Here is a 27413-nt window from a genome sequence, read left to right on the forward strand (position 1 = left end):
CAAGACCCAGCACTTCTGTTAACACGCATGCAAATCATGGTAGGTCACTTACTGCCTACGGGTTTCTTGTGAGGTGCAAATAAGATACTGAAGGTGAGAATGTCCTGCAAACTGCAAATTCAATCGAAATACCAACAACTGAAGATCAGGAGAAAAGTGTTAGAGGAAATCACATATTGTCACCCTCAACCAGATTCCCCCCAACAATGATGAGATGACAAATCTGGCTCCAAAGAAGATCTTTTACTGAGACTTATTTAAAATACTTCAGTCCTTAATCCAAATAAACTTCAACTCAGCTGAATTGCTGATGGCTGATCTAGGCAAAGGCTTCACGGAGACAAAAACAGGCCCCACCTACAAAGACCTTAAAATGAGTTCCTAACAAAGAGTGTGAATGTCCTCAGGGTCTCTGTCCCATCTTCTTCAGAGTTCGATTGAGCTAAAAGAAAGAGAAAAGCAAAGTTAGATATAGTAGTTATTTCACCAACCCTTTCCCTCTAGTGTGCATGATCACCAACCAGGACAGACCCCTGGGCTGACCCCCTGAAGTCAGGGAGGGGTGTCTGATACAGGTATGGGTGTCTGATACAGGTATGGGTGTCCACTTTGTGTGCATAAAACCCCAATTAGGTGCTCCACTCCTGATACTCCTATGGCCCTGCACAATTCATGCATACTGTTCTCCTACCTGCCCTTCACACGCCACACACACACACACACACACACACACACACACACACACAGACACACACCCTATATTGCTCTGGCCATTTTATAGACACAGGGCTCAGAGTGGCTAAACTTGCCAGGACTGCATCATCCTGCAGGAAGAGCCTCATGGCATGGACCAGAAGAGCATAGTAGTGACCTCTGCTGGAGAACTCAAGACACCAGGATAAAGTGGCTCCAGCTATGGCCACAAAGAGATTAGCACGCACACACCCTGCATCCTTGTAGTGTCTGGCCTGACCAACAAGACCTCTCCTAGGGCAAGAAGTGAAATGTACCAAGTCTGTCAAAACACAGCTTCCTGTCCTCTGCCTTCAGGAACTGGCCAGACCTGTCTCAAGTCAGAGAGTAACTGCCAAATGGGGAGGGATGGGTAAGAGCAGGCAGTGAATCCACCCATATTAGGAAATACCAAGGAGGGAGGGAAGAACTGGCCACCCGCAGAGAGAGATCTTGGAAAGAGATGCTCTAGAGAAGGCTGACACAGCAACTGCTACAACAGGCCCAACCCCATTCCCCAAACCCCAAGCAGCAGCCAGTCTCAGAAACTTTAAAGGGCCAACTTGGGGCCTTCTAGAAATGAAAAATAAAAAATTTCAAAACTCCCCACCTAGTTCCTAACCTCTGCCTCCAGCCCACAAACACTGTGACTGCTCACCTCCTCAAATTTGTGAATCTGCCGGATGAAGAAATCCCCATAGCGCCTGGCGACCTTGGTGTCTGCAATGTGGATCATGTCCTGTGGGAAGAGCAGAGTCAGAGAGGAGCAGTGAGGTACAGCCACTTAAAGGACTTTCAAGTAACCATGCTGCTAAGTGCTAGATAAACCCCTACAGTGGTTTACAAAAGCAAACAGGAAAAAAACTCAATGGAAGAGCATTACCAGTTGATAGCAGCTCTTTCTAGATGGTTGATTTTAATTTTGTTAATTCATTTATTTTTATTTGCAAGTCTTTTTTAATGAACAGGAAGCTTTCAGCAATAAACACATTCTTCAAGACAGCATTTTAATCTCATACAATATTTTATGAGTGTAAGGTTGTGAGTCCAGATTCTAAATTTTGTTTTTAGCCCAAATGTGGTTGAATACCATTTTACTTGTAAATTCCTATGTAATCTAAGTTAAGACCCAAGAACTTTCTGAATCTATTTGATGGGATTTTTTTCAAGTCAAGGATAAAAAAAGAAAAGCCAGAAAGACTGAAAGCAGGGATGCCTGACTGGCTCAGTCAACAGAGCGTGTGACATGGTCTCGTTCTCAGGGTCGCGAGTTCAACTGGGGAGGGGATGCAGGGGGGGCAGAACATACTTAAAAAAATAAAATATTTATTTATTTTTAAAGATTTTATTGATTTATTCATGAGAGACACACACAGAGAGAGGCAGAGACACAGGCAGAGGGAGAAGCAGGCTCCATGCAGGAAGCCTGACGTGGGACTCGATCCCAGGTCTCCAGGATCATGCCCTGGGCCAAAGGCAGATACTAAACCACTGAACCATCCAGGGATCCCCCAAGTTACTAATTCTTAGGAGAAGTGTTTTATTTATTTAGAAGTAAACTTTACACCCAACATGAAGCTTGAATTCACGACTCTAAGATCAAGAATCACATGTTCTACCAACGGCACCAGCCAGGCATCCCAGGAGAAGTATTTTAGTAAAGCCCATCCAGAAGCACCTGAGTCGGTTAAGCATCTCCCTTTGGCTCAGGTCATGATCCCGAGGGTCCTGGACTTGGTAGTGAGCCCACTTCTCCCTCTCCCTCTGTCCCAGCCCTGCTCATGCTCACTCTCAAAAATAAATAAAACTGGGGATCCCTGAGTGTCTCAGCAGTTTAGCACCTCCCTTCAGCCCGGGGTCGTGATCCTGGAGTCCCCGGATCGAGTTCTGCATCAAGCTCCCTGCATGGAGCCAGATTCTCCCTCTGCCTGCCTGCCTGCCTCCCTCCCTCCCTCCTTCTCTCATGAATAAATAAATAAAATCTTTAAAAATAAATAAATAAATGAAATCTTAAAAAAAAGAAAAAAAAGACAATCTATGGGACACCTTAGTGGTTCGGCAGTTGAGTATCTGCCTTTGGCTAAAGGTGTGATTCTGGAGTTCCAGGATCAGGTCCCACATGGGGCTCCCTGCATGGAGCCTGCTTCTCCCTCTGCCTGTGTCTCTGCCTCTCTCTCTCTCTGTGTCTCCGATGAGTAAATAAATTAAAAAAAAAAAAAAAAAAAGACCATCTAGATAATTGGGGCTAGTCCAGCTGGGTCACAAAGTGATGATAGCAGGAGGGAGCAGGTTACTGATACTGCCAAAGAATACATGTCAGGCACCAAGAATAAATTCGAAAAGGACTTTATTTATTTATTTATTTTTAATTTTTTATTTATTTATGATAGTCACAGAGAGAGAGAGAGAGAGAGGCAGAGACACAGGCGGAGGGAGAAGCAGGCTCCATGCACCGGGAGCCTGACGTGGGATTCGATCCCGGGTCTCCAGGATCGCGCCCTGGGCCAAAGGCAGGCGCCAAACCACTGCGCCACCCAGGGATCCCTTCTTTTTTTTTTTTTTTTTTTTTTTTTAATTTTCGAAAAGGACTTTAAATAGTTGATGTGAGGGATCCCTGGGTGGCGCAGCAGTCTGGCGTCTGCCTTTGGCCCAGGGCGCGATCCTGGAGACCCGGGATCGAGTCCCACGTCGGGCTCCCGGTGCATGGAGCCTGCTTCTCCCTCTGCCTATGTCTCTGCCTCTCTCTCTCTGTGTGACTATCATAAAAATAAATAAATAGATAGATAGATAGATAGTTGATGTGAGGGCGGGGGGACACCTGGGTGGCGCAGTGGTTGAGCGCCTGCCTTTGGGTCAGGGTGTGATCCCGGATTCCTGGGTTCGAGTCCCACATTGGGCTCCTTGCGTGGAGCCTGCTTCTCCCTCTGCCTGTGTCTCTCATGAATAAATAAATAAAATCTTAAAAATAAAAAAAAAGTTGATGTGATACAAGGGACAGATTTGATTTTTTTTCTTTTAAAGATTTTATTTATTTATTTATTCATGAGAGACACAGAGAGAGGCAGAGACACAGGCAGAGGAAGAAATAACTTCTGCATTCATAAGCATCTATAAAATTATCACACGCACAGAAAAACCCTTAAGTGGACCACTGACAGCCAGTCTCTAAAACCACATGTACTTTTTGTAATAACCTACACAAATGTCCATTAGCATTAAAATGGGAAAATCGCAGCCAACTACTGCAGCAGTGAGCACCTATGGACTGTTGTGCATGGCGATGCTCTCAAATGTAACACTGAGCAAAAAAAAAAAAAAAAAAAAATGTAACACTGAGCAAAAGAAGCCAGACACAAAGAAAGAGCACATGCTATGTCAGTCCATTACACCAAGTTCAAAACCAGGCAGCACTAATCTAGGTGCTAACTAATCTAGGGTGGGGACAAGTCAGGAGAATAACTCCGACTTGCTGAGTTACTTCCAAAAATATGTACCATCCTTTCCCGCTTTCTTCTCCAATCTTCTCTTTTGCCACAATACCCTCTCAGAGGCCACTGCAGCCACACTGAAGCTGTCCCTCAAAAATACTGGATTCACTCCTGCCCCAGGGCCTTTGCCTTTACCGCTCCCTCTCCTTGGAATGCTGCTCCCCCAGATACTTGTTTGGCTAATTTCTTCACCTCCTTCAAGTCTTAGCTACAATTTCACTTCCTGGACAAAGGCTACCGGAGCACCTTATGTAATAATGCAACCTCTACCTTGTAGCACCATTATCCTTAAATGCATAGCACTTGGCAATTTCTACCTATGAGAAAATAAAGGAAATTTTCAACTTTTCGCTGTGGGCCCTGCTCCTGGTAAAACATTTACCCAGGGTCAAAATGACTTGGCAAAACCTCAAAGCATGGGTTCTGTTCCTGTCCCAAGTACACACTGTACAGCTGCTTCATTAAAAAACCAAAACAAAAACAAAAACAAAAAAGCAGCATTCCAAATATAAAGAAAAAAAACCTTGCTGATTCCCATTAGACTCCAGTCTTACAGCCTTTCTGGAAAGTGTTTCATCACGACTTATAACTCTTTATGTAAAACAAAAACAAAAACGTATATACTCTTGTCCAACTGTTCCTTCCCTGGAGCACTCTCCTCTTTGTGAAGACTCTGTATTTCCAAGCAGCCATCTTAACTTGTGCCCAAATGAAACTTTTTTCTTTAAAAAATTTTAAAAAGGTTTGTTCATTTTGCATTGATACCTACCACACATGGTCTGCTTCACGATAATGCCTGTTTTTTAACATTAGAATATGGGTGCGAGGGCAGAAATCTTTGCTGATTTTGTTCACTGCTAAGTTCCAAATGCTCAGAATAGTAGGCACCTAGTAAACACTGCCTACTGAATGGATAGACAGAGGGCCCCAGAGGCTGAGGCCAGGGGGCAGCCATACCTTATCAATGTAGAAGTCAACTTCGGATGCCGACTGAAATTCACCATCAAGGGCAGAGATGCCACTGGTCCACACCAGGTTCTTCATCTTATGCTTGAAGACAAGGAGCTGGATCCTGAACTCCTGCTCTGTGAGGTCCAGGAAGCCGGCCAGCTTGGCCACAGGCATGGTAGTGTACAGCTTGAGGAAGCTACGGATGGTGGAGAGCTGGGCCTGCTGCTGCACTTCATCAGAAAACACCTTCAGCTGCTGCAGGAAGGGCTCCTTATGGTAGTTGGGGTGCACATTATCATAGTTGGGCACCACAGGTGACAGGAATTTGGGGCACGAGTAGCTGAAAAGTTCCTCATAGACCTGTGGGTCACCCTTCTGCATGCGTAGCATCTTATCCCCGTATTTCTCCCGCAGCTGCAGGTGAATGCTCTCATCAATTCGCATGGGGTACATGGTGAGGGCGATGGCCAGCAGTGCGTGCATCTGCTCATTTTGCTTGTTAATCTGGGGGTGCAAGAGAAATTGGTGCGGGGTCAAATGAGATAGACTTTCTGAGGTCCCACATCCAACGTGGCTCCACCACCCTCCCAAGTACACTATGCTCAGACCTCTGATTTCTCCCTGGTTCGCCTCGGTCAGTTAACTTTCCCAAAGTCTCTCCTAATCTGCCCTCTAGATCTACTGAACTTCTGGCCCACTTCCAGAGCCTCTGGAACTGGCTCCTAGATTCTTTTTTTTTTTTTCTTTTAAGATTTTGTTTATTTATTCATGAGACAGAGAGAGAGAGAGAGAGAGAGGCAGCGACACAGGCAGAGGGAGAAGCAGGCTCCATGCAGGGAGCCCCACATGGGATTCAATCCCGGGTCTCCAGGATCATGCCCTGGGCTGAAGATGGCGCTAAACCACTGAGCCACCCAGGCTACCCTGGCTCCTGGATTCTTTAGTAGAGCCTTCTCACTCTCCCTGGCCCACCACACTTCATTGGCACATCAATCCTCCCACATCATTACGACCAAGTCACCCAGAAACTCTGATGGCACCATAATGCCTATAAAGATTAAATACTTCAGCTGGGTAGTGAAGGTTACCCAGAACCAAAACCCCAATTTGACTAATCTACGGCCCTCCAACAAAGTAGTTCATTGTGCTGCTACATCACTGTACTACAAGTTTCAGCACCTTTGCTCTGCCTAGATACCCTCCAATTCTATGCATGTCTTGGACCCTCCCTCCTCCATGGCAAACTGCTTGAGGGTTGTACCCCAACTAACTCACTTTAAAACACCCACAACCCAGTGAACACTCAGCAAATTGTTGCTGAATAAATGTAGGCACTGCTGGGGGTCAAAAGTAAAACAAAAGATACTGTCCTTATCGTCAAGGAGTTCATGGTCTGAAATAATAGGCACAACAAAAGAAACTAAGAGTAGACCAGACATTAAGAAATCATCCTACTGAAAGGGCATATAAAAGGCAAAATTTTGGATAGCATTTACCAAAAACTGTTGGCATAGGTACCAAGACATCAAGCTGGTCAAAGGCTTCCTTACCATCTCATACTTGTATGTAGTCCTTTGGAACATGCTCTTGGTCCTTTGGATGTAGAGGAGGATATTGGCAAATACCCGGATGGCATCCTGGTACCGACGCATCATCAAATATGCAAAACCGACATAGTAGTATGTGGTGACCTGGCACTCAGGCACACGAGAATACATACTCTGTGGAAGGAGGCAGAAGCATCCGTAAGTCCCCAAATCAATACATCCCAGAGAGAGTCTGGAAGTTGGCAGGGTCCAGTGTCAGCTGAAGTGGAAGCCCCCTGTAGAAGCCCTGAACTACACAGGGGAAGCCCTGGCTCTGGAGTTAGAGGCTCTGAATACAGATTATACCATTTACTAAATCATATGACCTGAGAACTCCATCTTGTTAGATATAATAAAAAGGGACTGGATCAGGTGACCTTAACATTTCTTTCAGCTCCATATCCCTCCACATCTCAGTTATGTATTCTTCCTTGCTTTCTACTCCTTGATTTTCCAGGTAAACCCAATAAAGAAACAGATCAACAAGTAAGACTGAATGATACATACACACATGTCCAGAAAATACCAGTTTTTCTGTATTTTCTGTATTCAGCTAATCATCATTATACTATCCTAGAACTAAGTCTTTCACAAATTCCTTAAATAGTGAAACCAGAGTAATAAAAATCTGCGTTATCATTGTTTTGAAAATAGAAAGACCGCTGAACATTTCAAGTATTACTAAGCAACAAAGAAAAAGCACCTTGTCCACATGCAAGTCTCAATTTTCAAATGGCCTGGGGAAGAATCTTCTTTTTGCTCCCTGAAATTTGTCCTTATAGATTCTCTCAAAGCAGAGTCTCTGGCTCTGGGTAGCAGGGCAGGGGGAAACAAGTAATCACCTTCTTATTTAGTTCAATATTCTCCAGCACCTTGATGGCCTGGTAGTAATCCCCTAAAAGGGAGTGCAGACGCAGAAGCCCCACCAGGCTGAAATACCCCAGCATCTTGTAAAGGGAGTGCCGTCCATACTCGCCAGCCACACTCTCGGGGTCACCTGAGAGAAATAGACATGGTGAACATTTCAGCAGTGGCAGGTGAAGGAAGGGAAGCCTGAGCCTTGAATATTAATCAACTCTTCACCTACTACTGGCCTCTAAAGCTTCCTGCAACAGGGAATAACTGCCTTCAAAGGAATACCCAGAAGCAACATGCCTGACCTTAAACTAATCTTTTTAAAGTAATCTCTATACCTAATGTGGGGCTCAAACTCATGACCCCAAGATCAAGATCACATGCTCGGGCAGCCCCGGTGGCGCAGCGGTTTAGCACCACCTGCAGCCCAGGGCGTGATCCTGGAGCCCATGTCAGGCTCCCTGCATGGAGCCTGCTTCTCCCTCTGCCTGTGTCTCTGCCTCTCTCTCTCTCTGCATTTCTATGAATAAATAAATAAAATCTTAAAAAAAAAAAAAAATCACATGCTCTACTGACTGACTGGCCAGGTGTCCCTGGCCTTATACTAATCTTAAATTTACCAATAGGAGTTGCATGAGGGGAGTGGCTGTTGTGGTTTTGGTTATTTTCTTGGTCCCAAGACACCTGAGAATATTGAGATGGCCCCTTTTATCAGGAGCAGTTACTCATCAAGGCAACTACTTTCAATAAGCTCATGGGGTCAAAGCTATTTTCCTAGTAACACTAAGATCCTATTTGCTTTCTCACTAGAGTGAGATTTGCACTGATGGTGCAAAAACAACAGTGGGTACAAATGACTCACAACTTAGCATAAACCAGGCACTGGTACCAAACTGCATTAGCAATTACTGTATTCTTTCCCTCACGCAGTAAAAGAACCAGCCACTTTTTTTCACGAAAACCATTTTTACTTAAAAGAACGACTGACAAATTATAGTTACTTAGAGTATCTGGCAGACATTTTCTCATAAATGAATGAGGTGAGCCTGTTACATTTCAGTAAGAACTGACAGTGCCACTGCCAATGAAAATGTGAGCTTTTAAGCAAAAATCATAGTTTCCCATCCAAGTACTAACCAGGACCGACCCTGCTTAGTCAAAAATCATAGTTTTATTTTTTTTTATTTTTTTAAATATATATTTTTTATTTTTATTTATTTATGACAGTCACACACAGAGAGAAAGAGAGAGGCAGAGACATAGGCAGAGGGAGAAGCAGGCTCCATGCACTGGGAGCCCGATGTGGGATTCGATCCCGGGTCTCCAGGATCGTGCCCTGGGCCAAAGGCAGGCGCCAAACCGCTGCGCCACCCAGGGATCCCAAAAATCATAGTTTTAAAAACGTTTATCTGCTACCCTGAGTCCAATAGCTTCCAAATACAGATTTATCTGATGAGGCTGATGACCAAAGTATTTTTTTTTTTTTTAGGTTGTATAATAAAATATGTCAGCTAGGGCACGTGGGTGGCTCAGTGGTTGAGTGTCTGCCTTTGGCTCAGGTTGTGATCCCAGGGTGCTGGGATTGAGTTTTGCATCGAGCTCCCTGCAGGGAGCCTGCTTCACCCTCTGCCTAGGTTTCTGCCTCACTTTCTGTGACTCTCATGAATAAATAAAATCTTAAAAAAAAAAAAAGGCATTTAGAAAATCTTTATAACTCAATAAACCAGTATTTTACAAAATTGTGCAGCATAAAAAGATCCTTTCAAGCTGCAGGATAGACCAATACACCTTAACATAACAAAGTAAAAGTTCATTGCTAAGGTTCCAAATTCCTCACTGCAATTCACAAACACAAAACTCCCACTGTCAAGTTTGGATGTGGTAACAAAGAACATCAGAACCACTTGAAAAAGCTGTTAAGATACTCCTCGCTTTCCCAACTCCAGGTCTGAGTGACGCCAGATATCCCTCATATATTGTACCACATACTGTAATTTCTGAATACAGTAATTGCTGAATATGGAAGTACACTGAGAATCCAGCTTCTTTACAGAGCCAGGCACTAAAGAGATTTCCAAAAATGGCACTCTTCTCACAGGGAAAGTGAATATATATATATATATGTATGTATGTATGTATGTATATAGATATGTATGTATGTATGTATGTATATAGATAAATGCTGTGATTCTCACTCTTTAAAGACTGTACAGCAGTTCTGACACCAAAAAGCGTGAGAAGTGCTTGGCTACATAAAGGTCCTGGAGACACAGTAGAAGCGTCGGCAAATCAGACCACCTGAATGCTGGTCTGTCAACCCACAGAATGCCAAGCCCAACATTCCTCAACATCAACACTTGGCTACTGTTCACACCCAACACCAAAGAGAAGCAGCCCACAGCCTAAGCCATGGCGACTCCCCTGGGCTGCATGCAGCCTCTCTTCCACTGGACAGATGGCAAGCAGCACTCACCACCACTTGTGTACACCTCCAATTGCCGGTTAATGTTGGATTTGTCGACCAGGGAGTGGAGGACATTGAGGACACTGTGAACATTCCAGATTTTGGGATTGGAGCGAAGGAAGTCAATCTCTTCCTCTGACTTCTTGGCAGTCTTACAGCGGTACTGGCTGAATGACTGAAACTGTTGAGGAAGAAGGGAGAGAGGCAGCAGTGGTACACAACAGGAAGTGTGGGGTGGCACTAGGTGGCACACGCACTGCAACTCATGCTAAACTGGTCTGTACACTACTTGTTTCTGCAAAGTATCTCTGATTAAACTCAATTTGTGGGAAGCCTGAGTGGCTCAGTGGGTTAGGTGTCTGCCTTCGGCTTAGGTCATGATGGGGGGGGGGGGGGGGGCCTGGGATTGAGCCTACATCGGGCTCCCTCCTAAGGGGAGCCTGCTTCTCCCTCTCCTCCCCACTTAATGGTATCTTAATCTCTCTCTCTCTCAAATAAATAAAATCTTTAAAAAAAACTTAATTTTATTCAATACTGAATTCTGCCATTTCTCCACAGCTAAGTAAAAATCTCTAAGATGAAAGGTAGTCTGTGAAAAACATACTCAATTTGGGGTCAAGGGCACCTGGGTGGCTCAGTGGTTGAGCATCTGCCTTTGGCTGAGGTCATGATCCAAGGGTCCTGGGATGGAGTCCCACACTGGGCTCCCCATAGAGAGCCTGCTTCTTCCTCTGCCTGTATGTCTCTCTCTCTGTGTCTCTCATGAATAAATAAAATCTTAAAAAAAAAAAAAATTGGAGGTCCAACACAGCCTGGAGCCATGTAATGTCTCTAAGCTTCACAATGCAGTTAGCCTGGCTGTCAGAATGGAGTGGCTTATAACTCATCTTCCTCAGGATGCCTGGGTGGCTCAGCAGGTTGAGTGTCTGCCTTCAGCTCTGGGTGTGACCTCGCAGTCCCAGGATCGAGTCCCACACTGGGCTCTCTGCATGGAGCCTGCTTCTCCCTCTGCCTGTTTCTCTGCCTCTCTCTCTCTCTCTGTGTCTCTCATGGATAAGTAAAATATTTAAAAAATGAACAAAAAACCCCTGATCTTCCTCTACATGGCTGGGCTGTGCCTGAGTCAGGATTACGAATAATGACATGGTAGAGACAGGGTAGGTCTGTATGTGCATGTCTTGCCTACTGGAGTTGACCATCCATTCACTGGGGACAGGAACCCAGTCTGAGTTACCGCTGTACTAACCACAGAGCTTCGTCAAGTGGAAGGTACATCTCGGGCCCACATCACATGCATTTTTTAAGGCAGTGCTTCTCCATCAGTCACCCAGAGAACAGAGACCTATCCACTCAATCAGTGTTAGTTAGTTATAAAGATTTTATTTATTTATTCATGAGCAACACACAGAGAGAGGGAAAGACACAAGCAGAGGGAGAAGCAGGCTCCTTGTAGGTAGCCTGATGCAGGACTCGATCCTGGGTCTCCAGGATCATGCCCTGGGCCAAAGGCAGGCGCTAAACTGCTGAGCCACCCAGGGATCCCCATCTCAACCAGTTTTGTTTTTTTTTTTTTTAAAGGATTTTATTTATTTATTCATGAGACACAGAGAGAAAGAGAGGCAAAGACACAGGCAGAGGGAGCAGCAGATTCCATGCAGGGAGCCCGACGTAGAACTGGATCCCAGGTCTCCAGGATCACGCCCTGGCCTAAGATGGCACTAAACCGCTGAGTCACCTGGGCTGCCCTCAACCAGTTTTTAAAAGCTCTTGGGTAGGGGCACCCGGGTGGCTCAGTGGTTGAGCATCTGCCTTCAGCTCAGGGCATGATCTTGGAGTTCTGGGATTGAGTCCCGAATCAGGCTCCCCCGGGGGAGCCTGCTTCTCCCTCTATGTCTCTGCCTCTCTGTGTCTCTCAAGAATACATAAATAAAATCTTAAAGAAAAAAAAAGAGCTCCTGGGTCGATTCTGGTGTACACCAGGTTTATTTATTTATTATGTATTTATTTTTAAAGATTCTATTTATTTGTTCGTGAGAGACACACAAAGAGAGACAGAGATATAATATAGGCAGAGGGAGAAGCGAGCTCCTCGAAGGGAGCCCAATGTGGGACTCAATTCCCAGACCCGGGATCTGAGTCGAAGTCAATCGCTCAACCACTGAGCCACCCAGGCATCCCATACACCAGGTTTAGAAACCTAGAATATAGGTCTTAGATGACCCAGGAATGCTCTTCAACTCCAAATTACCACTTTCCTCTAAGAACACAAGAAAAGGTTTCCAAATTTATAACAGAAGAGTAACCAGGATATAGAACAAATTCTTAAAATTCATTAAGATAATCCAATAGAAAAATGGACAAAGGATCACTTCAAAGAAAACCAAGGTTGGTCAAATAACAGGGAAAATGCCTGATCTCTTACTGTTAGGAGGGAAATGCAAATTGAAATGAGATTACCATTTCTTTCCCAACAGACAAAAATTAGACCAATTACATCCACAGCAGAGAAAAATTCTCAAATGCTTCTGTTAGCTGTGTAATTTGATACAACCGTTAACAAGATACTACTATTTATTAAAATCCAAAGTGATTATGTTCTGTATGTTGACTATAGTGGTGTACATATTTGTTAAGTCTCATCAACAGTACATTTAAAACCGGTATTTCACTGTAATCAAGTTTGCTTTATTTTTTAAAGATTTTATTTATTCATGAGAGACACAGAGAGAGAGAGAGAGAGAGAGAGAGAGAGAGAGAGAGAGAGAGAGGGGCATAGACACAGGCAGAGGGAGAAGCAGGCTCCATGCAGGGAGCCCAACATGGGACTCGATCCCAGTTCTCCAGGATCACACCCTGGGCTGAAGGCAGCACTAAACTGCTGAGCCACCCGGACTGCCCTGTAATTAAGTTTTGACTCTAAAGCTGATTTTTAAAAACTTAAAAAGTAAGGCACCTGGGTGGCTCAGTCAGCTATGCATCTGACTCCTGATTTTGGCTTCAGGTCATCATCTCAGGGTTGTGAGACTGAGTCCTGCATTGGCTCTACGATGGGCATGGAGCCTGCTGGGATTCTCATTTTCCCTCTGCTCCTGCCTGTCTCCTCCCTTGGGCTTATGTGTGTGCGCGCTCGCTCGCTCTCTCAAAAACAAAAAAAACCTTAAAAGCAAAAATCCTTCAACCAACAATTCTACATTTGGTGATGTCAAGATAGACCTATGTGTGACACATACAAGAATATCACTATTTATAGTAGTGGAAACTGAACACCCTCACGTTCATCACAAAAAGGGTGGTATATCCATATCGTGTACATGGCAGAGAAGAACAAAGCCATCTCTATGCAGACATGTTAAGTGTTCCAAATCAAAACAAATTACACAATATACCATTTTTAAATGGTGTATTTTATATATACACATTTATATAAATGCCTAAAAAGTGTGAATGTGGTGCCTATCTTTTCAGACAGTAACCTATGCCTCTGAAAAGTCAAGGAAGACACTTACAGACAAAGTTTTCAAACAGTAATGACACATTCATGTTAATACCTGAACTGATAAAAATGCAAGCAGAGTGGTGGAGAAAGCCACTTAGCCCATGAGACAGCTACCTGGCCTGCACTGGCCCGGTCTTTGTTATGAGTGAGAGCATGTTAAGTCCCTTAACAAGAGAATACCAGCTAAACCCAAGGGATTATGATAATCTTATGAAGGATGAAGAATCTCAGCACAGATGATCCTCCTTTGACTTGCTGTGAGCCTGAGTCAACAGGAACTGCCAACCTTCTAAAATTATGCCAAAGAAGGGGCTGACACAAGCCTAGGAGCCAGAAGACAAAGGCCAGCATGGTTTGTGGTCTTTTCTGCACAAAGGGACTGAAGCCTTATCTTGAGCAGGAAGCCTCTCTCTCAAAGGGCCCTTGGAGGGCTCACCCAGTGTACCAATCACAACTTGCCTGTACTCTGTAAGCCTCTTTGGTCCCCACAACTCAAATAACAGCTTTATTAAGAAACTGATTTCTTCTGAAATACCCAGTGAGTTATATCATCCCCATAAAACTCATGGAAAACAAGTATTTTTCCAAATCCAATCATTCTTTTTTTTTTTTTTTTAAGATTTTATGTTTTTATTGGGGGAGGAAGGGGGAGCGGGAGGGAGGAGGGGGAGAGTACATGTGCACACACACCTGCACCTAAGAGGGGAGAGAGCAGCCTCCCCTCTGGGAAAGGAGTGGACATGGGCTCAATCTTGGGACCCCGAGATAAGGACCTGAGCCAAAATTAAGAGTCAGCTGCTCAACTGACTGAGAATCCAGGTGCCCCTCAGTTATTGTTTTTAAGTCTACATTCTATTTCTGAAGAATCAATCTGAGAGATGCCTGGGTTCTCTGTCGGTTGAGCCACCAAATCTTGATTTCAGCTTGATCCTTATCTTGGGGTCCCAGGATCAAGCTCTGTGTCTGCTCCACTCTGAGGGAAGTCTGCTCCCTCTCCCTCTCCCCCACTGCTCTCTCTCTCTCTCCCCCTCTAAAATAAATAAACCTTGGGATGCCTGGGTGGTTCAGCAGGTTGAGCATCTATCTACTTTCAGCTCAGGTCATGATCCCAGAGTCCTGGGATGGAGCCCCGAATTGGGCTCCGTTTGAATTGGGCTCCCTGTTCGGCAGGGAGCCAGCCTGCTTCTCCCTTTCCCTTGGCATGCTGCTCCCCTGCTTGTGCTCTCCAGTTCTGTCAAACAAATAAAATCTTAAAAAAGATTTTTTTTTTATTGAGCTAAAAGAAGGTGGTAAAGAATGATAATATTTATCAGCGTAAAAATAAGGCAATATTTCTTGATTATTCTATGGCAGGCACTGTACTAAGCACCTTTATCTTTTTACTCTATTTGTTTATTTTTTAGGTAGGCTCCACATCCAGTGTGGAGTCCAATGCAAAGCTTGAACTCATGATCCTGAGATTAAAATGTGAGCTAAGATCAAGAACTGGACACTTAACAGACTGAGCCATCCAGGCAGGCACTGCTGAACTAAGCAGTTTAGATGTCATTTCCAGTAACGTTCCCAATAATCCCTATATTAGAGAAACTGAGGCACAGTGTGGTTAAGTAATTTGCTCGAGGTCCCAGGTTAGTGAACAGCAAGACTTGAAAATTATATCCCTAGGCTACACAGCCACCTGTACTTTACATCCGACACAGTTCTTAGTAGAACCTCAACAACACATCCAAGGTAGCTAACATTTCTGTTTTGATTATAATAGTCTTCTTTATTCTGACCTAGTATATACTCAAGTAACAACTACAATCAAAATACAGAACATTTCTGTTTTGTAGGAGAGGAAAATATAAATTGGAGAGCTTAAATAACAAGCCAGTGTTACCAGTGGCAGCCCCCAAACTAGCACCAACTTGCTTCTACCTGACTCCACCTGACTAAGGCTTCTGAAGCCTTTATTTTTCCAATCAGATCAACTCTCAAGATCAGGTTAAGAGCTTAGTCAAAGTCAGTTCAACTCTGCTGGCTTCCAAGCTCACATCCAGAGGTCTTAAGCCTGACTCTTCAGAAAACCATGACATCAAAGACCACCACTATGGGATATTTCCCACAGTGAGGAGACATTTTTATCCCAAGTATGTTTTTAACAACGCAAACAATGTTAACAGCTGCTCCTTTGTTGGACTAGTTATTTCAAATTAGACCAAGCCTGGCCAGATACCTGATAGATGAACTCATCAATGATATCCCAAAGCCACTGGTTAGGTAGTTCAAGGGGAGCAGGACCATCAGCATCTATGTGGGAGATCACAGAAAAGTCAGAGTCAAAGCAATGACTATGCTCACTCAGTAAGCCTACAGAATGCATTTTGTCATTATTCTCTTAAGACAATTCTGAATCACAAGATATTCCCCTTCCCATTCCTATATTAAAATACTGCTAAAAAGAGCTGGAGGCCAACACTAGGCCTCATCATAGCCTCACATCCTTGGCCAAACGTCAGACTTACTAAGAATGGGGACGCCTGGGTGGCTCAGCAGTTTAGTGTCTGCCTTTGGCCCAGGGTGTGATCCTGGAGTTCCAGGATCGAGTACTACATCAGGCTTCCTGCATACAGCCTGCTTCTCCCTCTGCCTATGTCTCTGCCTCTGTGTCTTTCATGAATAAGTAAAATCTTTAAAAAAAGAAAAAAACTTACTAAGAATGTAGTTGAAGAGATTGCAGTAGTTGTAGTAGGATTCAAACCTCTGCTCCAAGGAGGGGCCCCCCTGTAAAGAGAACAGAAACATCAGGACGGATATTTAATTTAAATGTGTTTTACTCATGATCTGCCATGACAGCTGAACACACATGAGAACCAATGCCTACTCTTAGCTTCTTAGTATACAAAGAGCGCTCAAGTCAGAGGGAAGACTAAGTACTAGAGCATTTCAAAAGGACATTGAGTACCTGACCACAATGATCAGGCCTTATAACAACCTCAACTGACTATTTCAGAACAAGTACGCAGACTTGAAGCAAAAAGATGGAAGTACAGACAAAAGCAAAGAAGTAAAATCATGATGCTTAAAGGATAGTGAAGAAGAGCAAGTAATGCTACACTAGGCTACACTGGACTACAATAGAGGTCTTTCAGTCCCAAGAGGAATCAAGGCCAGGGAGGTTCGGCAAATCCACCTGTTTTGCTCAACTGGAATATAGCCATGTGTACTCAATGTTTATGGCTGCTACAAAGGCAAAGCTGAATAGATTCAACAGAGACCATTATGGCCTCAAAGCCAAAAAAACCATCTGGCCTTCACACAGAAGGCTGCTGATTGCCCAGAATCTAGACTTGATGTTGCTGGCAACTGAGAACCACTCCAGATTTCTGAGCTGGGGAACACAACACTATCTGTAATGAACTTAGAAAGAACACGGTCTTGGAATTTTAGTTCCAGTGCTTATTAACTGTGAGCTTCGGACAAGGTATTCCATTTCTCTGTAGCATGAGACTATGAAGTTAAAGTGCCCAATATAGTAAAGGCTCTTTCAATGAACTGCCCCCTCCCCGGGGTGGGGGGTGGGGTGTTTCAAAACTATGTTATATATCAGAGTACCCTGTCCAGTACCTGACAAAGAGAGACCACAGACTCAATAAACTTCTGCTGAATCTTCCAAAGAGAAGATCAGAGGTGGTAACACCAGCTGTATTATGGGTTCTGATGCCATGGCCTTCCCAAAGAAGCTGTTATACAGGTTAGCTAGATTCTCAACCTAGCCCACAAGGCACCTGAGCTAGAGTATCAATGATAGAAGGGAATCTTTACTTTCTATCAGATAAGGTAGTCAGAGATCTCACCAGGATGCCAGAAAATGTGGCCCCCTGCATTACTCCAACAACAGGAACTCCTCCAGCTACCACTAACAGTGGCTACTGTGGCAAGGTAGGAGCTCTAGCCAGGTCAAGTGGTCCTCAGGGGGATGAAAGCTGAGTAACTGTGAGAAAGTGGAAACACTCTAAGAAAAGATCATGATGCCGAGTTCCTTCATTTACACAGATACACTCATGCTCCAACAAGTAACCTGTCACTATCAAGAATTAGGCACCAGATTATAGCAGTGACAACATAAAGTCCATGCACTGGTAGAGTTTTACCCTTTAGTAAGGGTAGCAAACAAAAACCAAGTAAACAATACAATGTTAGCTAGTGACATGTGCTCTCTGAAACACCAGAGTATGGCCAGGAGCCCAAGAAAGGAGGGAAAGTTGCAGGAAATGAAACCGGCAAGGGAGTCAGGGGCCAGGTCAAGCAGGACTATGACTAAGACCTGGATTTTATTCTAAGTGTGAGATGGGAAGTCATGGTACGATGAGGGCGGTCGTGACTTGATGAAACTCCTTCAAAGGAATCATGTGGTTTTAGGCTAAGAATAAACTCAGAAGAGTGGAAACTGACCCCAGGTAAGCAGCTACACAGTTCAGGCAAGAGATGGTAACGCCTTAAACTAGTAGGGTAGTAATAGCGGTAGTGGTGAGAAGCGGGTAGTTTCAAGAAGTATGTTGAAGATAGAGCTAAACAAGATTTACTACAAGGTTGGAAGTCAAGTGAGAGAAAAGTCAAGAATGAGGCCAAGGTTTTTAGTCCAAGCCACTTGGCTGAATGGGGTGTTATTTATTGAGTTGGCTGACATGAAAAAAGTTTAAAAGGAAAATAAGACTTTAGTTTCAGGTATGTTAAACTTGAAATGGGGTGCCTGAGTGGCTCAGTCGGTTATGTCTGACTTTGGCTTAGCTCATGATCTGAGCGTCCTGGAATGGAACCCAACATTGGGCTCCCTCCTCAGTGGGGGAAGTCTATCTGTCCCTCTGTCCCTCTCCCTGCTCATTCTAAGAAATAAGTAAAATTTAAAAAAATAAAAAAGAGCTATACAGCTCTTTTATACAGCTAAGTGGAGATGTGGAGTAGGCAGCTGGATATACAAGTATGGATTTGGAGAGACGGGCTAAAGATAGAGATTTTCAGTCATTGTGTATATAAATAGTACAAATGGTTACTTTAAGAGAGTCAGGCATTCTAAAATTCAGAAATGACAGAAGAATCACACAAGATCCCAAAGTTGGGAGAGTATGATATAAAGAACACTGGCATCATAGCAACCCAGGCCTGGGTTCAAATAGTTTTGCCACTTACTCCTTACGTGAATTTAAGAAAAAGCAACCTCTTTGCAACTCAGTTTGCCTGCTTTGCAGGATTACTTTGAGGATTAGACTATAAATGGTTGCCAAGTGCCTAACATTATACCTGGCACGCAGCCATAGTTTCATGTGTGTTTCAGAGAGCAGAAGGCTGGTAGCATTGAAGGTAAAATGCAAGGGCATCACAAGCAGAGGCAACAGAAAGTGTTTGGGAACACACCATCAAGATGGAAGGAATCCTTTTTTTTTTTTTTTTTTTAAATATTTTATTTATTTATTCATGAGAGATACAGAGAGAGAGAGAGAGGCAGAGACACAGGCAGAGGGAGAAGCAGGCTCCATGCAGGGAGCCTGATGTGGGACTCAATCCCAGGTCTCCAGGATCACACCCTGGGCTGAAGGCGGCGCTAAACCGCTGAGCCACCTGGGCTTGCCCAAGATGGAAGGAATCCTGCAACCAAATCAATGTAATGAGTGCTGAGCCAGGAACTGCAGGGATGGAGAAAATTAAGGACAGACAAGCTCTGCCATGCTAGTTTGTTTAAGACAGACACCCAGCTTGCTGGATTCAATAATTCCCTCTGTCATTTCTTAAAAGAACCCTCAGAAAACATGCCAACCATTCTTGGACATTGAACCAATAGAACCTAATGATTGTGTTCTAAAGGCAAAAATGGCATGGAACCAACAACATTCAGATACTCACACTGACTTTGGCATATATGTGCCTGTAATATAATTCTTTGTACAAAATCAGGAAGACGGCATCTGAAAGAGATGGCAAAGAGCTGCTTTTAGTAATCCACAAAACGACTAGTCTTCAGGCAGTTTTAGCTCCCCCCCCCTTTTAAAAGATTTTATTTATTCATGATAGGCTCAGAGAGAAAAGCACAGATACAGAGGGAGAAGCAGGCTCCCAGCAAGGAGCCCGATGTGGGACCTGATCCTGACCCGAGGGTCACTCCCCGAGCCAAAGGCACATGCCCAACCGCTGAGCCACCCAGGCATCCCAAGCCCTTTGAAGGGAACAGAGGCACAAACATGATTTAAGAGACAAAATAACTTCTAAATTCTATACTTACACCCTAAGAATACATGCAAAAAGAAAACTCCTCTCTCATTTTATCTTTCAACCTCATCTTAATCTCATCCAGACCCATTTCCCTTCACCATTTAGAGATTTTTGTCATCCAGTTGCTTAATAAACACATAAATAAATAGTAATACCTTCAAAGACGGCAATGCAACATTATCCAAAGTGCAAATACATGGGTATTTTTGACTCAAATTCTACTTTAAAGAATTTTTCCTGGGATCCCTGGGTGGCACCGCGGTTTGGCGCCTGCCTTTGGCCCAGGGCGCGATCCTGGAGGCCCGGGATCGAATCCCACATCGGGCTCCCGGTGCATGGAGCCTGCTTCTCCCTCTGCCTATGTCTCTGCCCCTCTCTCTCTCTGTGTGACTATCATAAATAAAAAAATAAAAAAATAAAAAAATAAAAGAATTTTTCCTACTGATATGATACAACCACTAAAAAGGAGGAGGGTAGAAAAAGAAGTTCTTTGGGTATTTTGGGTACCATACAGAAAAGAATTAACAAAGGAGGTCTGAGACTTCTATCCTCTGGCTAGTAAAGTCGGTCCTTGGCTGGCATGTGGAAACCTGGATTTCAGGAGGGGCCCCAGCACACTGACAAGGGCAATCTGCTGAGGCTAAACTGTGCAACTCTATGGTTTATGCTGAACTCCTGCATTCCTTCTGGGAGTCTGGAATTTTGGCACCTGCCAGGCAGATGGTGTGCCCATATGACCAGCACCCAGTAAAATACTTGAGACACCAAGTGTGTTATAGGCTTCTCTGACAGACAAGTTTTCACACGTCACAATTCCTTGCATGAGGAATTAAGCACATCCCATGTAAAGTCACAGGAAAGGACGATTTGTAACATGTACCTGGTTTCCTTTGGATTCCACTGTGCGTGCCCTTTCCCTTTGCTGATTTTGCTTTGTATCCTTTTGCTGTAAACCCTCATACCTGTAGGTACAGCTATACCCAGAGTCCTGGGAGGTGTCCTAGCAAATCATCAAACCTGGGAGTGATCTTGGGAATCCTGAGATGAAGAATACTCTCCAAAAATATAATAAACTTTAAAAAGGGAAGAAAACAGGACAGCCCCGGTGGTGCAGCGGTTTAGCGCCGCCTGCAGCCCAGGGTGTGATCCTGGAGACCAGGGATCAAGTCCCACGTCGGGCTCCCGCATAGAGCCTGCTTCTCCCTCTGCCTGTGTCTCTGCCTCTCTCTCTCTGTGTCTCTCATGAATAAATAAATAAAATCTTTAAAAAAATAAATAAAAAAATAAAAATAAATTAAAAGGGAAGAAAACGGCATTTGGTCTATGCAAAAAAGAAATAAACAAGACGTACCAAGACCTGGGAAGACTAAACAGCAAGCAAAACAGCTTGTCTTGAGCTTCCTCAGGACCCCTCAGTTACAGAATCCCATCCAGCATACAGAACACAAGGAACTCATACCTACCGTTGCCAACCTGTGGAGCTATGGCTTCAGCCTCAGGCCAAGGTGTATTCTTGAAGAACCTTTCAGTCAACTTGGTCCAGCTGAAAACAAAGCCGAAAAACTCTAGAACTCCAAAACATGAAGGACCAGAGAAAAGGCAACCCACACATTTTACAGATAAGGACCCAGGCTCATAAAGAGGAAGACATCATAGAAACAAAGTCAGGGTCAGAGCCTTCAAGTCTACAACTTTCCTCAACTCAACTTTGCACCTCAACTCTTAATACAGTGAATACTCCTTTTTATCGACTAGACAACCACCGTGTTCTTCAGGATCATTTCCTGCCTCTGTATCATGAACTCTCCTCATACTTACCAGCCTGCTGTAACCTAATCTGGTAACCACTTTTTATTTTTATTTTTTTTAATTTTTATTTATTTATGATAGTCACAGAGAGAGAAAGAGAGAGAGAGAGAGAGACAGGCAGAGACATAGGGAGAGGGAGAAGCAGGCTCCATGCACCAGGAGCCCGACGTGGGATTCGATCCCGGGTCTCCAGGATCGCGCCCTAGGCCAAAGGCAGGTGCCAAACCGCTGTGCCACCCAGGGATCCCCTGGTAACCACTTTTTAGGTACTACCAACCTTCTCCCTTACCAATACTTTCCCTACTTTCCCAGAGCACTGTGCCTCCTCCTCCCCTGCCCAATCTTGGAAGAAATCAATCTGTTTGTTGCAGTCTGATGCTACAACAGACCCACACCATCCAACCCTAACACTGCTACCCAAGATACCTCACAGCCCTCTAGGAGGTCTCTGTTCAATTTCCCTCCTGATCCCCTCAAGAGTGACTTCAACTTTACCCCACTCTCCTTAAACACCATCTGTCTTCTCCAGATCTTTCAGTTCAGCACAGAAACATGCTCAAGTCCCCCCTTCAAGACATGTAGCAAAATACAAAGTATCTCGGGATGCCTGAGTGGCTCAGTGGTTGAGCATCTGCCTTCAGCTCAGGGTATGAACCTGGGGTCCTGGGATCGAGTCCCACATGGGACTCCCTGCGGAGAGCCTGCTTCTCCCTCTGTCTCTTCCTCTCTCTCTCTCTCTCTCTCATGAAGAAATAAATAAAATCCTTTATTTTTTAAAGATTTTATTCATTCATTCATGAGAAACAGAGAGAGAGAGAGAGAGGCAGAGGGATCCCTGGGTGGCGCAGCAGTTTGGCGCCTGCCTTTGGCCCAGGGCGCGATCCTGGAGACCCGGGATCGAGTCCCACGTCAGGCTCCCGGTGCATGGAGCCTGCTTCTCCCTCTGCCTCTGTCTCTGCCTCTCTCTCTCTCTCTTTGTATGACTATCATAAAAAAAAAAAAAAAAAAGAGAGAGAGAGAGGCAGAGACACACGCAGAGGGAGAAGCAGGCTCCATGCAGGGAACCCAATGCAGGACCTGATCCCAGGAGTCCAGGATCATGCCCCCAGTCAAAGGCAGATGCTCAACCACTGAGCCGCCCAGGGATCCCAAAATAGTAAAGTATTTAAAACACACACACACACACACACACACCTCAATAACACTGTATTTCCTTTTTCTTTTTAAGAGATTTTATTAATTTCTTCATGAGAGACACACAGAGAGAAGAAACAGAGGGAGAAGCAGGCTCCCTGTAGGGAGCCTGATGCAGTACTCGATCCCGGGACTGCAGGATCAGGACCTGAGCTGAAGGCAGACACCCAACCGCTGAGCCACCCAGGCATCCCCATATCACTGTATTTTCCAAGGCACCAGCCATTCTTCTCACCACACGTTCTCCTACGAAAAGATCTACCATGTACTTGCCTTCAACTCTGGTCCCTACCTGCCTGTACTGTCCAATACAGTAATCATTTGCCACATGTGATTATTCTGCCTGAAGAATCAAATTTCAAATTTTGGTTAATTTTAACAATCAATCAATCAATCAATTTAATTAAAAAACCAGTACTTAACTCAGTTACTGGAAAGCTTTCAAGTACATTTAGAATCACCTGAATCTGCTTTTTCTATCATAAATGTTATGAAATCTAAACAGAGATCACGTATTTCCAAAACACATGAATTGAGATGTCGTTTATTTATTTATTTAAAAGATTTTATTTATTTATTCATGAGAGACAGAGAGAGAGAGAAAGAGAGAGAGAGAGAGAGAGAGAGAGGCAGAGACACAGGCAGAGGAAAAACAGGCTCCCTGCAGGGAGCCCGACATGGGACTCGATCTGGGGTCTCCAGGATCACACCCCAGGCGGCAGGCATCACTAAACAACTGTGCCACCAGGGCTGCCCTGAGATGCGGTTTAAATACAAATGATGTGGTTTAAAAGACTTGATAAAAAAAAAAAGTAAACTCATTAACAGTCTGATACTAATTATGTGTGGTGTAACATTTAAGATGAAGTAAATCATTAAAATTAATTTTACCTGTTGCTTGTTAGTTGGCTTTTCTAAAAGATTTTATATATTTATGTATGTGACAGCGAGCGAGAGCATGTGCACACACAAGGAGGCAGAGTGGCAGGCAGAGGGAGAGGGAAAAGCAAGCTCTGAGTAGAGAGCCTAATGCAGGGCTCAATCCTGGGACCCTGGGATCATGGTCTGAGGCAAAGGCAGACGCTCAACTGACTGAACCACCCAGGTGCTGGGTTTTTTGTTTTGTTTTGTTTTTAAAGATTTTAAGTAATCTCTACACTCAAGTGTGGGGCTCGACCTCACCACCTTGAGATTAAGAGTCACACGCTCCACCAACTGAGCCAGACAAGCACCCCTCTTTTTACATTTTTTAGACGTAGTCATTAAAAAAATTACACATGTAGCTAGGATTACTTTTTTCTTTTTAAGATTTTATTTTATTTTTTTTTAAAAGATTTTATTTATTCATGAGAGGCAGAGACACAGGCAGAGGCAGAAGCAGGCTCCATGCAGGGAGCCCGACATGGGACCCGATCCCAGGTCTCCAGGATCAGGCCCTGGGCTGAAGGCAGCGCTAAACCGCTGAGCCATCCGGGCTGCCCAAGATTGTATTTATTTATTTGAGACAGAGAGAGTGTGAGAGCGAGCATGAATGGAGAGAAGAGCAGAAGCAAAGGGAGAAGCAGACTGCTGAGCAGGGACCCTGACTCGGGGCTCGATCCCAGAACCCTGGGATCCTGACTTGAGTTGGAGGCAGATGCTTAACCAACTGAGCCACTGAGGCTCAGTATTATTTCTATGGGACAGCACTGATCTATACATTTCTAACTAGAAAGACCTGAAGATGAAGGAAAAAACAGTTCAAGGATTAATTCTATTCAATGATCCAAACAGTCTTTGGCCATTCATTCTGTCCACTCTTCCTCCCAGAAAATTAATTAATTTTAACATTAAGTTTATTTTTAAATAATCTCTACAATGAACATCATGCTCAAACTCATGACCCGAAATCAAGAGTCACATGTTCTTCCAACTGAATCAGCCAGGCACCCCTCCCAGGAATTGTTTAAATTCTGTATCTTTGGTGAAATCTTTACTGACCATCTCAACCCTGACTATCCTGTTTCATCTCTAATGCCAATTACACAGGGCAATCCCCTCAAAACAGAAGCAACCACTCAAAGGTTGGCTCACCCTGCTATGCATTAAGTTGTACAGAATTTAAAAATTAGGCTCTAGGGGCACCTGGGTGGCTCAGTCACTTCAGTATCTGCCTTCAGCTCTGGTCATGATCCCAGAGTCCTAGGATCAAGCCCCACATCCAGCTCCCTGCTCAACAGAGAATCTGTTTATTTCCCTCTGCCCCTCTCCCTGCTCCTTCGCTCTCCTTCTCCCTCTCTCTCTCAAATAAATAGTATCTTGAAAAAACAAAGGGCTCTATGTCAGACTGTGCAGGTTCAAAATTCAACACACACTCAGCTAGCTATGTGACTTACACTTTCTATGCTTTGTTTCCCTCATCTGTAAGGTAAAGAAAACAATACTACCTACTTCATGGGGTTACTGTGAAGAGTAATGAGTAAATATGGGAAAAGCATTCTGAACATTGCCTAATCTATACTGATCAGACATACTAATACCTGCTATAATTACTGATAGTGATGTTATTATTTTAAGTCCTATAGAAGTTCTGGGAATACAGTCCAACAAAATAACATTTCTCCCTCAAGGAATCACAGAAACCCCTTCGGCACTCTCTTTACAGAGTAATGATTAAACAGCCCCTTTTAAGGGGCTGCATCAGTAAACCAGCCCCACCCAGGAAGAGGGCATTTCAGTCAGCACTCTGTACCTGTTCTCATAGATGTCCTGGATCTCATATACTTTCTGATCAATGACATCGCTGGACACACGACTAGCCTGCAGCTCGTACACCTTCTGGTCAATCAAATCCGAGACGGTTTTGTGAAAATACTGGATGAAGTTTTTGATCACTTCAGGGATCACCTGATAGGTCTGCTGTTCATACTGACGTTCATAAGCCAGATCCTGCTTTGGGTCTCCTAAAGGTCAGATAGAATACTTTAACAAGTGTTTTCAAACCCACATGTTACAAAACAAAAGAGTAAGACCATCCCCCAAAGTAAACTCAAGTCTATAAAATCAGGTATAATTCCCTTTTAAACACTCAGAGGTATATCTGTCCCCAACTCACTCTCAATTCCATTACCCTGTTTCTTCAGAACACTTACCACCATTTACAATTATTTATTTGCTTATTATCGGTTTCTTCCACTAGAACCTAAATCCTATGAGGGCAAGAACCTTTTCTGTCTCGTAGTCAGGTATACCCAACACCTAGAACAGTTGTACATATACTGTAAGAGAAGGGAAGACTGCGGGAAAGGGAAGTAAGTAGTAAACGCTTTATATAAACATATATTTTAAATATATGTGTAAATAGAAATATATTTTTAAAGGTTTTTTTTTTTAAGGATTTTATTTATTTATTCATTAGACAGAAAAAGAGAGAGAGAGAGAGAGGCAGAGACACAAGCAGAGGGAGAAGCAGGCTCCATGCAGAGAGCCCGACGTGGGACTCGATCCCGGGTCTCCAGGGTCATGCCCTGGGCCAAAGGCAGGTGCTTAACCCCTGAGCCACTCGGGCTGCCCTAGAAATATAGTTTTAAATAGACATGTATATACACACATACATATTTTTAAGTAGGCTCCACGCCCAGTGTAGAGAGCAGAACACAGGGCTTGAACTCAAGACCTGAGATCAAGTCAAGATCAAGTCGTTTAACAGGGAAACCACAGCTAGATGAGACTTTGACATGAACCATGAAAAAGGCCTAATTTATTAGGCTGTATCACCCTCCTTCTGAGAATAACTGACTCCAAACCGAGACCATAGAGAAGCAGTGTTTAACAGACGCCCCTTGGGGCTGTTCGGAGACATTCAACAAAGTGCCAAACCCTAGAAGTACCCAGCGCGCCAGACAAGCGCGTAGTCTCACCTGTGTGCATATCATAGTCGCCTGGGTAAGCATAGGGATCATAAGCAGCCTGTTAACGAAACATGGAAACAGTCACCAATTCGTGAATCCAAAGCGCTCGTTCGAGGATCTGTGTGCCAAGCAAGGTACTAAGGATACAAAAGTGGATAAAACACAGTCCCTGGCTCAGAGAAACTCACAGGATTGTGCAGGGGGGAGACGAAGCAGACAACGTTATGGGGCCATAACGTAGAGCAAAGCACCAGAGGCTGTGGGAACCCACGGGGTTTGACAAGAGTGAGCCAAGCCCACAGGAGCTCAGTTACGGAAACAAGCCCATAACCAGCCCGCGTCTCCGGTCTCGGAAAACTTGAGGACGAGGAGACCGGCCATGCGAAGTGGTTGGGCCGAGAAGGCCGGTGAGGAGCCGCCAGCCATGGGAACAGCGCGAGGGCCGAGCACGCCGGGAGGCAGACTGCAGCGGGCGCGGCCCGCGGGGGCCCCTAGAGAGACCCAGACCCCTTCTCACCGCGGAGCCCAGCATCCGAGGACACTGGCCCGGTCGCGGAGCCCAGAACACGCGCAGCGCCGGCTTACCTCGGACTCGTAATCATCAGCGGGGTAAGACATGGCTTCTGGGCTCACGAGCACCTCCGGAGAGAGCGAGAAGGGCGACCCGCGCCTGCGTCGTGAGGCCGGAAGTCCAGCCCC

The 27413-nt window shown here is 44.5% G+C and overlaps 1 protein-coding gene across 1 annotated transcript; it reads right to left on the reverse strand.

Moving 5' to 3' along the window:
- Positions 1 to 228: 228 nt before the first annotated feature.
- Positions 229 to 27413, reverse strand: EIF3L (eukaryotic translation initiation factor 3 subunit L). The gene is made up of 13 exons (XM_041756435.1): positions 27300 to 27413; positions 26724 to 26772; positions 25556 to 25766; positions 21285 to 21364; positions 19456 to 19517; positions 16269 to 16338; positions 15791 to 15864; positions 10086 to 10257; positions 7600 to 7754; positions 6722 to 6892; positions 5178 to 5675; positions 1391 to 1471; positions 229 to 442 (listed from the first exon to the last, which is right to left on the reverse strand). Exons 1-13 carry the CDS (start codon positions 27330 to 27332, stop codon positions 404 to 406), a joined length of 1695 nt encoding a protein of 564 aa, XP_041612369.1. The 5' UTR covers positions 27333 to 27413; the 3' UTR covers positions 229 to 403.

Source organism: Vulpes lagopus, chromosome 5 (genome assembly GCF_018345385.1).
Source record: "Vulpes lagopus strain Blue_001 chromosome 5, ASM1834538v1, whole genome shotgun sequence".
Taxonomy (NCBI): Eukaryota; Metazoa; Chordata; class Mammalia; order Carnivora; family Canidae; genus Vulpes; species Vulpes lagopus.

Coding starts and splice junctions, on each gene's coding strand:
- EIF3L (XM_041756435.1), bottom strand. CDS start 27,332: ATGTCTTACCCCGCTGATGATTACGAGTCCGAG. Junction 21,365..25,555: donor CAGGACATCTATGAGAACAG/GTACAGAGTGCT, acceptor CTTTGTTTTCAG/CTGGACCAAGTTGACTGAAA. Junction 19,518..21,284: donor AGCTCCACAGGTTGGCAACG/GTAGGTATGAGT, acceptor CATCTCTTTCAG/ATGCCGTCTTCCTGATTTTG.